This window comes from Chaetodon auriga, chromosome 2 (assembly GCF_051107435.1).
Source record: "Chaetodon auriga isolate fChaAug3 chromosome 2, fChaAug3.hap1, whole genome shotgun sequence".
NCBI lineage: Eukaryota > Metazoa > Chordata > Actinopteri > Chaetodontiformes > Chaetodontidae > Chaetodon > Chaetodon auriga.
The window spans coordinates 12,745,367-12,759,018 of NC_135075.1; the positions used below are offsets into that span (position 1 = coordinate 12,745,367).

Below are 13,652 nucleotides of genomic sequence, written 5' to 3' on the forward strand. Positions count from 1 at the left end.
AGCTTTTAACAAATGGGTCGCAGTTTTGTTTGCAGCATGCACAAACACAAAGATGGGTATGCATGGGCGAGCGTGCAGGCAAGCAAATCCACATCCTGCAGTAGATTTCACACTTTTCTGCTGATTGACAGTTGGTGGCAGTAATGCCAACAGGCGTAACAATGCACCAACAAAGGTAGTCAAGACTGGCAACAAGTTAACGGACAATTTAAAGTATTTTTAGATATCGGCTTTACAAATGTTTGTTAAGGAAGAAAATGCACAACACGTGTTTTTTAGACTCAAGCATACACACAGTGCAAATATAACTTTTCTTTGGTTACAAGGAAACTCCAGACAGCACTTTGAGACGCTGTGCCTCGGAGATCATTTTGAAGCAGACGAAAACAGACACTGGCGAGCTACACTAATTTTCTTAAAGTGGTTGTAAATTAGTTCGATGAGAATTGCTCTCTCTCCATGCTGAGAGCTGAATAACAAGACAGCTAAGCATTATATTTCAGTTATCTCTCATCTAGCACAATATACATCAGTTTCTGCACTGTCCTGCGTGCAAGATCCCAAACATCGCCCAAGTGTTGCTCCTCTGGCATAGCAGCACTGTCACTGAGAAGGCCTCAGATATATTTTCTCTCTATTGTCTATCCATGTTTCCAGGAAGATCATGTGGTCCTTGTGGTCAGACTGTTTGCCAACTAGCTGCTTTACAATCTAACCTGATTGCCTGTGGTTCTGTTTTTTGTTTTTTTTCCCCAGAACAATCAAGGTGGAGGTGTATGATTGGGATAGGGATGGCAGGTGAGTGCGATTGCCAAGACATGCCACTACTGGTATTGAATTAATGAATCTTTAACCTGCGGTTCATCTTCTAATTAAAGAACCACCTATGTTCAATTATAAGATATGAACTCAAACATGAACTAACCAAGATAAAACTTTTTCAGACACATACTCCCAAGGAACCAATCATTCCCTGTCACGACATTCCATTTTGTCCAAACATCTGTCCTGTTATTTGTACCAGCTATTTGTTCTTACTCACCGGTGTTCCTCTCGTTCTATTGCACCCCCCCAGCCATGACTTCATTGGGGACTTTACGACGAGCTACCGAGAGCTAGCTCGAGGGCAGAGCCAGTTCAATGTGTACGAGGTGAGCAATTCCACAGTTTTCACATTTCAACAGCGTGTCTGTCGGCTCCTGAGATCTGGAATCCCACTGCACCGGGTGCCTTGGATCGCTTTTCTGACACCAGTGACATTTCTACCTCTGACATCACTGTTGCACCTTTTTCCATTACCGTAGCACATTCCTTTCAATGGATGGATCTTCTACTCCTGCACCAAACACACGTTTTTATTGAAGAGTTAAAAAACACGTTGAAAAAGTTATCCCATACATTCCCATTTCGTTTCTTTAAAGGGCATTTATGTGGTACAGTATCTGTGCACCTCACCCACCTTCCCCAAGCAGTTATGCATCCATTTCAATATTTCTTCTGGTCTTGTTGTTCTTTTCAAATTTCAAGATTTAGTTTGCCGCAATAATCACCTGGATGCTGACACACATAGAAATGGGGCTATTAGCAGCAGCGTGAAACAGGATTAATAGGAGAACAATCTGGGGATTTAGAATGATCATAGCCATTTCTCAGTATTTCTCATGGGATATCTTACCGCGCCTCTTAATAGCACACAATACAGCTCTGTATGCAAATAACAAACACAACTCATTTAAATGTCTCATCCCAGAATCCAGCATTGATGTGCAAGGCGCGAAAATAACAACATTGCGCCGCATGCTGATTGAAATCATCCTTGTTGTGTCCAGAGCAGAATTTATTATGTTAATTCATGAGGAAATATTTCAGTTCTTGGATAAAAATCTACCACTTGAAAGTCAAACCCATGAAGGAGGGCATGTCAATACCTTCATGCCTCTGTGGTTTGGTGGCCTTCAGCCGAAGGACAAATACCTGTCTTTTGGATGTCAGCTCCATTATCCGCTACTCTTGATTCCTCTCTACCTCCCAGTGAGACTGAAAGGCCCTTTAGTTTTTGCATCAGCAGATTGTTCAGTGTGTCAGACAAATTGCCATCCCTCCATGTTAAATTAGGGGCTGTCACTTTCATGCCTAGCAGCCATAGAGGAACAAGGTAATGAGCTGAGACATCTTTGGTCTCTGGATTGACATTTTTCTCTTGTTCTGGAGGCGGTAGAATACTGGTAAAGTAAATGTAAGTCTTGCAGGCTTAAGCCTGTGTCACCCATCGATTCTCTGAAGCCCCAGATTTGTGTTTGAATTTGGAGTCTCGTCGCCTTTAATAGTGTGATTGACATGTATAAAACACTCGAGATGAAGTGCTGCTATATTAAGTGTTTCTAAGTGATCTCCCATGAGGTAGGCTTTCCCCATCTGTTACTTCATGCGCACACGTCCTTTCTCATCTTCATTAAATTAAATTCTCCTCTGTCAAATTGCATGAACAAAGTCATTGTTCATCCCACCTATGAAATACATACAATTATGTGATGGCGTGCACTTCTCCTCATGCTGCCCATATACACGCCTGCATTACATTGGTTACACCCAATGAGAAAGGAATTATATAGTCAAACTGCAGGGGGTGGGGATGAAATAAGTGATGGAAATTCTATTTTAATGCGTGTTTAAAAAAAAAAAAAAATCCAGCAAACAAGAAATAGGGAGTTTTACAATTACACTCTGCTAATGCAGTATTTTTTTTTTGGATGGATTAATGGTTGACTGACTGTTTGAATAAATTGTTTGCAGCTGAAGAGCCTAGCACTGGAAATCAGTTTTTTGAAACATTTTATAAGACGCTTATGTTCAGAATTTTAAAATTGATTTTCCACATACCTGTTCCAGTCACACCTGCTCATATAGGCTCATGTTGTTTCAATATATATTTGTTTATTGTCTGATTGGAAGCACTGGCAAAACTAAAACAAAATTCCAATATTTGATTATTGGCATTGGTTTACACGCCTGTATACAGTATGTGTACATATAGTAATGTGCATTTTTTATACAAATACGTATGTGTGTGTGGGGGTGAATACTTTTTCTTTTATATTATACATACATTCATTTCAGGTCATCTGTACTTCTTGTTGTTTATTTTTTAGGTGATTAATACCAAGAAGAAAATGAAGAAAAAGAAATATGTCAATTCTGGAACAGTGAGTATGGCGACAGCAGTAAACCAGGACTGGCACTGTGCCTCTTTTCTGCTTTTTGTGTCGACTTTGTGTGCTTTGTGTCCCTTTTTAATTAACATAAATTGCTGACTTTATGGAAGAAGACACAAATTGGTGCTTTCTATGTGCTGAAAAAAAAAAAAATCTCATATCACACACCATTTTATTAAAACATTTGGTAAAAGGCAAAAGAATGGGCTTTGTTCACTAGTAGCCAGAACAAAATAACCTATTTATATAATAATAATAGTTCTAGATGTGTTGTATATTAGAGTATTTAGTACTAAAGGTGATTATGCAAGATGTGTACTTTGGGTAGCAGTTGTCAGTGACAAAATGAAAGATGAAGGCGCTGCAGAACTTAAAGGACATAAGTTCTGAGAGATCAGACTGGGCGACACCAGCTGAGACACCAATTTTCACACAACTTATCCAGCAGTGAGGACATGTGCAAGCAATGCATATAAATGCATCTCATCCTCTTTTCAAACTTGTCCTCTGGCAATGTAAATGAGTCAGTCATCAGAAAGCAGCCGGCGCACATCTTTTACCAAAGTGCTGAACTACTTCAAGATGTGGAAGTTTTGATATTTAGGAGGAAAAGATCACTACATCAACGTTTAATCAAATGTTTCTCCTTGTGTTCAATTCCAGGTGACCCTGCTCTCGTTCTCAGTGGAGTCAGAGTTCACATTCTTAGATTACATCAAAGGAGGGTGAGTGGAAATGACACGCAATTAAACAGAACATATCCAGTGTAAACCAATGTAACATCAGTTAAAGAGAGAAATTAAGTTAGAATACTATGTTATTTGATCAGAGGGGCAGATGGGTCAGACTGTCTAAAGCATTTCATAGGTTTAGTTAGATTTTATTTTTGCAGGTAACAGTTTAGGATGATGTCACCAATCAGGATTCATTTTAAAACGTTTCATGTGGTATTGAGGATCACATGGAGTTGCTTAAACCTTGATTCATTTATATTTTTGGCCACAGCACAACACACTCTGACGACCACACTGACATATTACCACCTTAAAGAGTTCCCTCACAAACAGCTGAGCATTTACACATCCAAAAGACACTGAGCAACAGCAGCACTGGAGTCATGTTTCTGGCCACCTGGCCAATATAAGTCTAATTTCCACTCTCCTTTCAGCTCTGTTTTGCACTCCATCAACTCTCAGCAAAGATATTTGGTTATTTAGCTGCTAAACGCTCCACTAGCAGGTAGCAGGTAGCATACAGTGAGTTTATCAGAGCGTTACTGAAAACAGCTGAATGCTGTGTCTGGAGACACTGATGAGAGGTGACACTGAACCAAACAAGTAGCTGTAAAACCTAACCAATGAGCTGAAAGAGTTTGGTGATAGTTTTGTGTGGGTTTTTCATCACAAGTGACCCCTTTCAGACACTCGGGTACAGTAGTTATTTGAGCAATTGTTAATATAAGAATATTGCTTATTACTGCTGTATTATATTGTGATAGCTATGATGGCCAAAACTACTGAACCATTAAAAGTTGTATTAAAATATATGTAAATCTGTCCTAATCTTTCATGCAGTGGCACAATAAGTGTTCCACTCCAACTTTGTGAGATTGATTAGTTCACACTAGGTGCTGTCCGGAGTATTTAAGTGCCAAACATATTTAAATGAGCTAACTAAGGCCAAACTGTCTTTGTAGTGAGTACCAACCTTCAACCTCAGCTTAGTTTTAGAGCTTGAAGAATGTCAGGTATGTCTCAGGTGAAGTGTGCCTTTCAGGCAGGTTGGGCTGTACTTTGATCTCCACTGTCCCATCACAGTGGGAGGCTGTCATGGGTTTTATGGGCTGTGGCAGTGCTGACAAGTGTGACAGATTCCACTGACGCTTCCTGGCTTTGCCTGATCTATGATACAATAACCTTAAGGTTTAGTGGCGCCACTTCAAAAATATAATTCTCATCAGTCTGCCTGCTAACATTACTCTGGCACTTCCTGAGCCTTTTGCTTCTTCGGAAATGGATGGAAGTAGGGGAAGTGTGTAAACTGTCCAAGCTCTTTGCCACATGAAAACAGGAGGAACGCCACGTGTTAAATTCTTTTCTACACCAGCTGTTGAAGCACGGCTCTGTAATATTTGCTTTCGTCATGATGCAAATGTGAACTCTGACTGCTTTTATGTCTTATTTGACAACCACCGTAATCAGTGATTTGGTGTTCAAATAATAATCTCATATGAGGTAATAAATAATTTGAACATTCACTTTTACTGCTAGAGAATTTTAATTGGGGTGAAGTCATGTTATTAAAGGGAAAAGCTAAAACTGGAAATTTTAGTATTAGTACAACAAAAGGTGATCTTTTTCCAACGGAGAAAAGCACAATAACTGTTGATACCCTGCAGTCGTGTGAGGAGAAAAGAGTTAAACTACTACATACTGCAGTGTCAAGGAGGCTCATTTTACAAGATTCAACAAAGTGACAAGACTCTGCAAAAGATGTCTGAGCTTCTTTTTTTTTTAATACTGACCTTTAAGCTCAAAGGTTCACACACACTCAAGCACACAGACTCTCTCACACACATAGACAGAGTGGATGGGGAATCCACATCTGAACCTTAAGAGAGAATCACAGTGAAAAACATCCCATTTATTGGTGTACAATTTGCAAACCGGCCTTCGCAGGCAGAGCGAATAATACATTCAAGAGTCTTAATGAATTAATAAAATCAAGTTTAATTAATGGTAAGGTTAGCCGCGTCAGGCTGTGGCATTTCTCTGTCCCCACCTCAAACTGAAAGGTTAATGTGAATCTTTAACGCGCTCACTTTATTACTGTATCATTTTCTGCCTTCCTCTCTGGTGACTCTCGTGCCGTGAGGATGATGAGAGGCTGTCGCTCAGGCCCCGAAGGCCTCGTCTCATTGTCGTAAATTAGCAAGAAGAGGGTATTGCTTCATCAGCAGGGAAAATTGGATTATGATTTGCTCTTAAGTGCTCCATCAGTCTAATTGCTTGTTACCCAGCTCAGTGTCTCATCTGTACCTCCTGCTACTCCTTCTCATGGAGATGAAAGTCAGATAAGAAGATGAATGTAATCATTTAAATATTTTTTGCAGACTGAGCGACTGCACTCTGTGTCTTAATGCATATAAAAATGACAAGATATGGCAATTAAATATTGTCATTAAATCATCATAAGAAATATTTGCCATATTTTGCATATGACGTTCCTCTGTTTTAAGTATCACCTTTTTTTGTATTAGACATGTAGTATGTGTGTACTGTATATATGTGTGTGTGAGTGGGTGTGAGAGCACTGGAATTTAATGAGGCCTGGCATGTTGTTATTGCTGGCTGGTCTGTCGTTGATTTTTTCCCATACCCTCCTCTCCATCCCCCTTCTAGGACACAGATCAATTTCACTGTGGCCATTGATTTCACAGCATCTAATGGTGAGTGATACTCAGGGCAAAGTGTGTGGGTGGGTGTGTGTGTGTTGGAGGGGGATTTGGGGGCGTAGAGAATAGATAGTAGTGCTCTTTGTATGTGGCATGTCCGATTTCAGAATCAATCACTCCACAACACACACAAGCAGAAGGTGCAAGCGAACATACTGTACACACATCGTCACCTATATGCGATAGCCTGTTCCTGGATTGCTCTTCCTCCTAAATGCTCTGTCAATACAGTCGAAATACAGATTGTAGTAGGCGTTTTAGCAAAAATAAAAGAAAGTAAATGGTCTAAATCCCTCCCATTGACATAAAGACTTCTCAGTGGGTAAAGAACCACACTTAAGTCTAATTACACTACTTGTGTCATTAATGATGCCTGAACACATGTTCCAAAAGGTTTATGTGCCAAGTTTGAATTCCCCATTTCCCAACTGATTGTTACTAAATTCTCCCACCCGACCAGCAATTGCTCACTCATAGTCTAGCAGTCGTAACTGGGTCTGTCAAACTTTGGAGTTTTCCACATGTTGAAAAGGTGTGCATGGGGCTGCAGTAAGAGAAATACAAGGTACACAAAAGGTTTGGAGGGTGGGGCCTTTTTTAAGCCTTTGCATTGCCCAAAACACAACAGCAAAAGTGTAAGGAAAAAATGAAACTCTTTGTTTATCAGCTTTAATGGAAGCTGCAAATGTCAGCAAGTCTGGCTAACTAGCTTACTACCTTCAATAGTAACAACCGGTGTTACCTCCAAAGCCAAGCAGAGTTTCATAGCTGAAATACGTTTTGTGGGGTTACAGGTTACTAACACATGACAAGCAAATCTACTGTGCAGTATTTCCAGAATGTGTAGAAGCGAGCCCCGCAAACTACTATATCAGGATTTATGGTAATGTTAGCTGTTTATGATTTTGTGCAAGCTGGTATTTCCATGACCTCTACAGATCATTAACAGGTGAAGACGCTCACACAATTGAACAACTTCTGTTATGATCGTAGCTAAATCGTTCTGACCAGTCACCATGTCTATTATAACAACAACATGACCAAGTGATCCCAGCATTGTGAGAAACAACTGATCTAATTAAGCACTGCTATGTAAATAGCAGTTGATGTAGCAGAAGTGGCAATAACTGCAGTTCCTTGAGTGGCCACTTGGGGGGAGGGTAATATAACTCACTTGTTTGAATTATATTAATTATTAATTGTAGAAGTGTATGGGGCTAATCAGTGCTATGGGTGTAGTCCCGTTGTCATGCCAAGGAGGAGCAAGGACAACAATGTGACCATCATGGTCAACATAGACGTTGATGTTGAGGCTGTTCTTTGCCCAAGTTTGTAGTTTGTTTTTACTCCACTCTGCACCACTCTTAAAACCAATATGTCAGCATGGCTACACATCACTGTCAAATGATGTTAGATTCATGCGGATACATTGGTCTCTGCAATTGGTCAGGGAAAATTGAATCCCCCTCCCCGACAAAAATTGGTCAGAGTGGAGGCAATGTCAGACTGAAGATGGAAACAGAGTGTAACGAGCTGACAATTCTGTCTGGTATCAGGCAACAGTGAACAGTCAGTTTCCCCAAACAGCTGAGATTTCCATCCATGGTGTTGGTCAAGGTGACATACAATTTGTTGTCGCACTCTGGACTCCAGATAAGATCACTTGTGTTACACAATGTGAGTCCACAGCCTGGCCAAGCAAACCACAGGATATCTGCTGTCAGATAGCAGGTGCAACTAATCAAATGTTGAGCACATGTCACCTACAACCTCACTGAGCGCAATGACAGCAATATTTTCTGAAACACATCCAAAATACCCAACCTGATAATACTGAATGACTGCATAGTGTGTTATTACAGAGGGGATATTTGAGAAGGTCAAAGTTATTGACAAGCATTCTATATGCTCAATTTATTTGTCATTTGGAGGTATTCAGTCCTCCCAATGGCCTCCCTTTCATCCTTTGTTAATGATTTATCATCTCCGAGGAGCACAAAGCTCCACCTGACAAGAAACACGTTAATTGTCATGCATGGTGGCAGCGAACACAATTATTTTTTAATGCCACGTTATTACAGAAGAGGTGCACAAAAACTGTATCTTACGTTCTAGAAGTGACGTCTTTGTCCCTCGTCAACCACAATGACCTCGAGATTGAATGATTGGTAATTGACAGGTAACCCCTCTCAGTCCACTTCGCTGCACTACATGAACCCCTACCAGCTGAACGCCTACGCCATGGCCCTGAAGGCTGTTGGGGAGATTATTCAGGACTACGACAGTGACAAGATGTTCCCCGCTCTGGGCTTTGGAGCCAAGCTGCCCCCTGACGGACGGGTGTCACATGAGTTTCCACTGGTGAAGTCAACCTCCTTCCATCTCACTTTCTGATTATTATTTTATGCTTTTTATTTCCAACTTCAATGCCACTGAGTTTTCTTTCTGATTTCAAGTGTTTTTTTTTCTCATTTATGGATTCTGTGCATGACCTGGCAATGAGAAGCAATAGCATCTAATGTGACCAGTGTGCTTTGATAGAGATCTTGGTGTTTCTTTGTTTGATAAATGCATTCACCAAGTCCATGAAATTGATTTTCAGTGTTTTCTCACCTTTTCAGAATGGAAACATGGAAAATCCGTACTGCAACGGCATTGAGGGAATCTTAGAGGCATACCACCAGAGTCTTAGGACAGTGCAGCTGTACGGGCCAACTAACTTTGCTCCTGTGGTGAACCATGTTGCCAGGTGAGAAAGCAAAGCAGCTGGTGAACAGCTCCTACGTCTTTTAAAGCAAAGCAACAAGAACTAAAAGTTGCCCTTTGAATAGATGTGAGACACATCAACAGACTCTAAAAGTGGATGAATCTATCACTTGCTTTTTGTTTTTTATCTGACTTTATATTGTGATGGTTTGGACATGTGATTTTTACATTATTCATTCCCATTGTTATTCCCATTCAAATACTGAATACACAACGATTAGAACAGTGAAACCTGCAGAGAATTTCACACAAACACTAAAAGTGTTTTTGTGCAGAGAGCAGGAGACACATTTCAATGCTTTTCCAAGAGACCTACTGACAATGATTTAATTGATATGTTTATCATCAGCGTTTCAGGAGAATTCTGCTTTTGTGCCACAATGTTTGCAAGATTGTGATCTTCAATAAGATTTCAGTTATCAAAAATAACACTCACATCAACATTTTTGACTGTTGGCCTCGACTGGCTTTGATTTCCTGTGCCACTGCTTTTCTGACCCGGTACATTGACAATATCTGTCCTGCCAGACACAACAAGCAGGATGCAGCATGCCTGAATATGAATTTATACTGGCTGACAGCTATCAAAAGAGTGGATTTAGCTGCTGGAAGAAATAACAAAACACATTTAAAAAAAAAAGTATGCAAATGGTGATATGATCTGAGTGGATACTGGTGCCCCTGACATCCACCTCCACCTCCACCTCCCACTGTCAATTTTCCCCTCAGGCATTCATTTGTTGAGCCATATCCAAACAGTTCTCCATCAGATTACAACAATTCTCTGTTGTAATTAAAAATGACATTCTGATAAAATTGACTCACACTTTCAAACTGCGGCAGGGAGCCATGGCTGTAAGAATACACCGCCAGGTGTTTAGCATTTGAATAAGTGAACTCAAGTAGGAAGAGATTTCAACAAATGTGTTAATCAGTGAATCAAACACTGCAAGGCGGCTTTGTTTTAAACTTGATTGTTTGGGCTGATTAATCCATGTGTATTTGTGAGGCATTTTAATGAGGGGTAGAGCAATGACAAAGAGCATTTTTATTGAATTTTCCTGTGGTGAGAATGTATGATAAAACGTATTATCATGGATTTATTTTCTACATCAATGTTTAGATAAATCCATCAGTGAATCAGATTTGCTTGAGTATTAAAGAGATTATACAGCATCCTCTTATTTCTGTATCTCTCTCTTTGTGTGTGTGTGTGTGTGTGTGTGTGTGTGTGTGTGTGTGCAGGTATGCAGCAGCAGTGCAGGACGGCTCCCAGTACTTTGTGCTCCTCATCATCACAGACGGTGTCATTTCTGACATGGCCCAGACCAAAGAGGCCATTGTAAATGTAAGAATGGGAAAATGGGGGCACACACCAGCCTGCATAAAACTAGACATGTTTTATCTGCGTGTGCTGTGAAATGAAAGGCTTAAAGTGATAGTTCGAAATTTTGTGAAATAGGTGATACCAGAAGATTGATGCCACTTTCATGTCTGTAGGATAAATGTGAAGCTGCAGCCAGCAGCCGATTAGCTTAGCTTAGCATTAATAGTGAAAACAGGGCAACAGCTATCTTGGCTCTGTCCATAGATAATAAATTCTTTGCTGGTGGGCTGGAAACCTCATGGTGACACAAGTCTGTTAGAAAGCTTGCAGCCAAGAAAGAGTCTAGCAGATAACCCCTCGTAACACCACAGCTTGTCTTTTTTTACCCTTCAGTCATTATACGGATTAAACAAATGAGATACAACGTGTTAATTAGTGAGCTCTAGAGGTGCTCGCAGGGAGATTTTTCTTATCTTCAGACAGAGCCAGGCTAGCTGCCTCCCCCTGTTTTCAGTCTATATGCTAAGCTAAGATACCCGTCTGCTGTCTGTAGCATCCTAACTCTCTGAAAGAAAGCATATTTCCCAAAATACCAAACTTTTCCTTTAAACCGACTGACCAACACAAGATTATTTTCAATTAATCAGTTAATCAGTCTATTAAAAGCCAAGAAATAGTGAGAAATGTCCATCATAATTTCCAAAAGCAAAAGGTGACATCTTTAACATGTTTGTTTGGTTTGATCAACAGTTCAATACCAGATGATATTTAGGTTATAATGATATTGAAAAATAAAAGTAAAAAAAAAATAAATCCTCACATTTGAGGAGCTGAATACTTGCTTGATGTATAGTATTACTTCAGCAATTGGTTGATTAGCAGTATTGATGTCAATTTACTGTCAATGGTTTAACTGATTAATCAACTAATTGTCTCTACACTCATAATATTTTTTCTCTGAGCATGGAGGTACTGTGTCTCTGATTAGCTGGAGCGTTCCCTCTCAGACAAGAACATGTAGCCCAGATGTTCTCTGCAGTTGTCACTCTGATTCAGCCGCAGCATGTGACAGCAGCAGTTGTTCTTCAATCTGTAAAGATAAAGAATTACCATAATGGCCTCACATAACTGCCATTTTTGGGCTGTAATTGCTTGTTTCAAAAACTTTTGGAGTGCGTAGAGTGCTCTCAAGCTCAATATATCGACTAATGATTTACCTGACGACTGCGCTGAAGTAGCTCCACGCCCACTGTCCTTAAGGTACAGATGTTTTCCCGTCTCGCCCATGAAGATAGTGAACATATTTATGAACTACAACGTTTGAAAAGATGCAGCTGCGTCTGTAAATAAAAACACAGCATTGTGCTTTATTCCCCTGAGCTTTCCGCAAAACCTGCCCTTTTTTCCAGCTTTAAATAGCAGGTGGATGGCTTCCTTTCCTCTTTCTTGGTCTCTTCCTCTTCTCTCCTCTCCGCTCCTCCTCCTCCTCCTCCTCCTCCCCTTCCCGCCGCAGGCACAGAACACCCAGCAGACTGGATTTAAAGGGAATTTGCGACTGTTAGTCAAAACATTAGAACAGCCACACCTTCCTTTTAAGATCTTGCCTGCTGCTCTATCTCACTGCCTTCACTCTGACTGTCTACCGATGCTTGCCGCTTCCACTGCTTTCCCTTTTACTCCCCACAGATGCTGGGCAAGGTAGGACACGCTGCTGAGGTTATACAAGTCTTTCCTCATACTTATTCATGCTGGAAGGTATCTTCAGCAAAGAGTGAGGTTGAGAATAGCCCGAGTGTGCACAAATCTCTGTATGTTGGGTGTGAACGTGTGGAGTGGGCTTGCCTTTGTGCATGCAAGTGTTTTGTGTGTTTCAGTGATACAGACCCATGTGGTGGAACAAAGGGGGTTTATCAGTCACAACAGAATCTGCTATACTACAGAAACCCACCTGTCAATCATTCAGCATCCCCCTCCTCTGCTCACAACTGGGTCCCTCCGCCACCTCTGCCTCTTTTTCTCTGCGGAGCCGTGAGACTCGCTCGCTCACAAATACAAAGACTTGTGCTGTCTCTCTCCATCTCTTTCCCTCTCAAAAATCTAAATCTCTTTGTCCTCATCTGCTCTCTCCATACATCTGTCAGCACATTCAGACCATAAGAAAATCATCTGCTGCCTTTGATTTCTTTCCTTTCTCATCTTCTACTTGTTATCTGTCAGTGCTTTTTGCTTGATCTCTGTGTCTGTGCTAGCACCCACCAAAAGTCTCCTCACAACCAGTTTACCCCCATTCACTTTGGATCAGATGCATGGCTTTGTTTTGTAGGAGGTAATGGGATACCTAGTGATGTGAAACCAAGAAAACCAAAAACACCTCAGTGTACACAGAGCAGCAACAAGTACAGTCCTCCCCATGACTGGAACAGACGACACAGCCTTTTGCTCTGTGCTGACTATTCACTGCGCTCAACCATTATTTCAGATTCCAGCAGTAATACTTCTTACAATGACTGAACCATTAAATCCTGCCCCCTTAGTTACTGTTGCTACATCTACAGAAACGACCAGACTATTATTTCGTACTTACTTCATACGTAATGTAATTCTGTAAGCTATGTTTCACTTTTAACATTTAGGGAAAGGACTTGTGATTGAAGTGATGTGATTAGCAAATGTAACGCTATCCCAGATGATGTTGGCCACTCTGACAGCACCCACAAACCGATTTCCTCACAGTGCTAATGTAGTTAGTGACTGGTGTGCTCCTTGGCCTTAAGGGTTAATACTCAGCTACTCCTCTAGGTAATATTAGTAATGTAGTTAGAGTAGCAGGGCCTGCTACAGATTGCAGTTTACACCAGAGCAGATAAGCAGAGTCTTAAATCAATTCTTTACA

At 40.7% G+C, this 13,652-nt stretch overlaps 1 protein-coding gene across 4 annotated transcripts in view; it reads left to right on the top strand.

The window, feature by feature from the left end:
- The window catches only part of cpne5b (copine Vb), a 117,182-nt gene that overhangs the window by 93,848 nt on the left and 9,682 nt on the right, over nt 1-13,652 (top strand). For all 4 annotated transcript variants that reach the window (XM_076755022.1, XM_076754993.1, XM_076755011.1 and 1 more), the window contains 8 exons: nt 757-798; nt 1,076-1,151; nt 3,150-3,203; nt 3,876-3,937; nt 6,614-6,660; nt 8,846-9,027; nt 9,288-9,415; nt 10,678-10,780. In XM_076755022.1, coding sequence (XP_076611137.1) covers nt 757-798; nt 1,076-1,151; nt 3,150-3,203; nt 3,876-3,937; nt 6,614-6,660; nt 8,846-9,027; nt 9,288-9,415; nt 10,678-10,780 — 694 coding nt within the window. The remainder of the gene's footprint in view (nt 1-756; nt 799-1,075; nt 1,152-3,149; nt 3,204-3,875; nt 3,938-6,613; nt 6,661-8,845; nt 9,028-9,287; nt 9,416-10,677; nt 10,781-13,652) is intronic.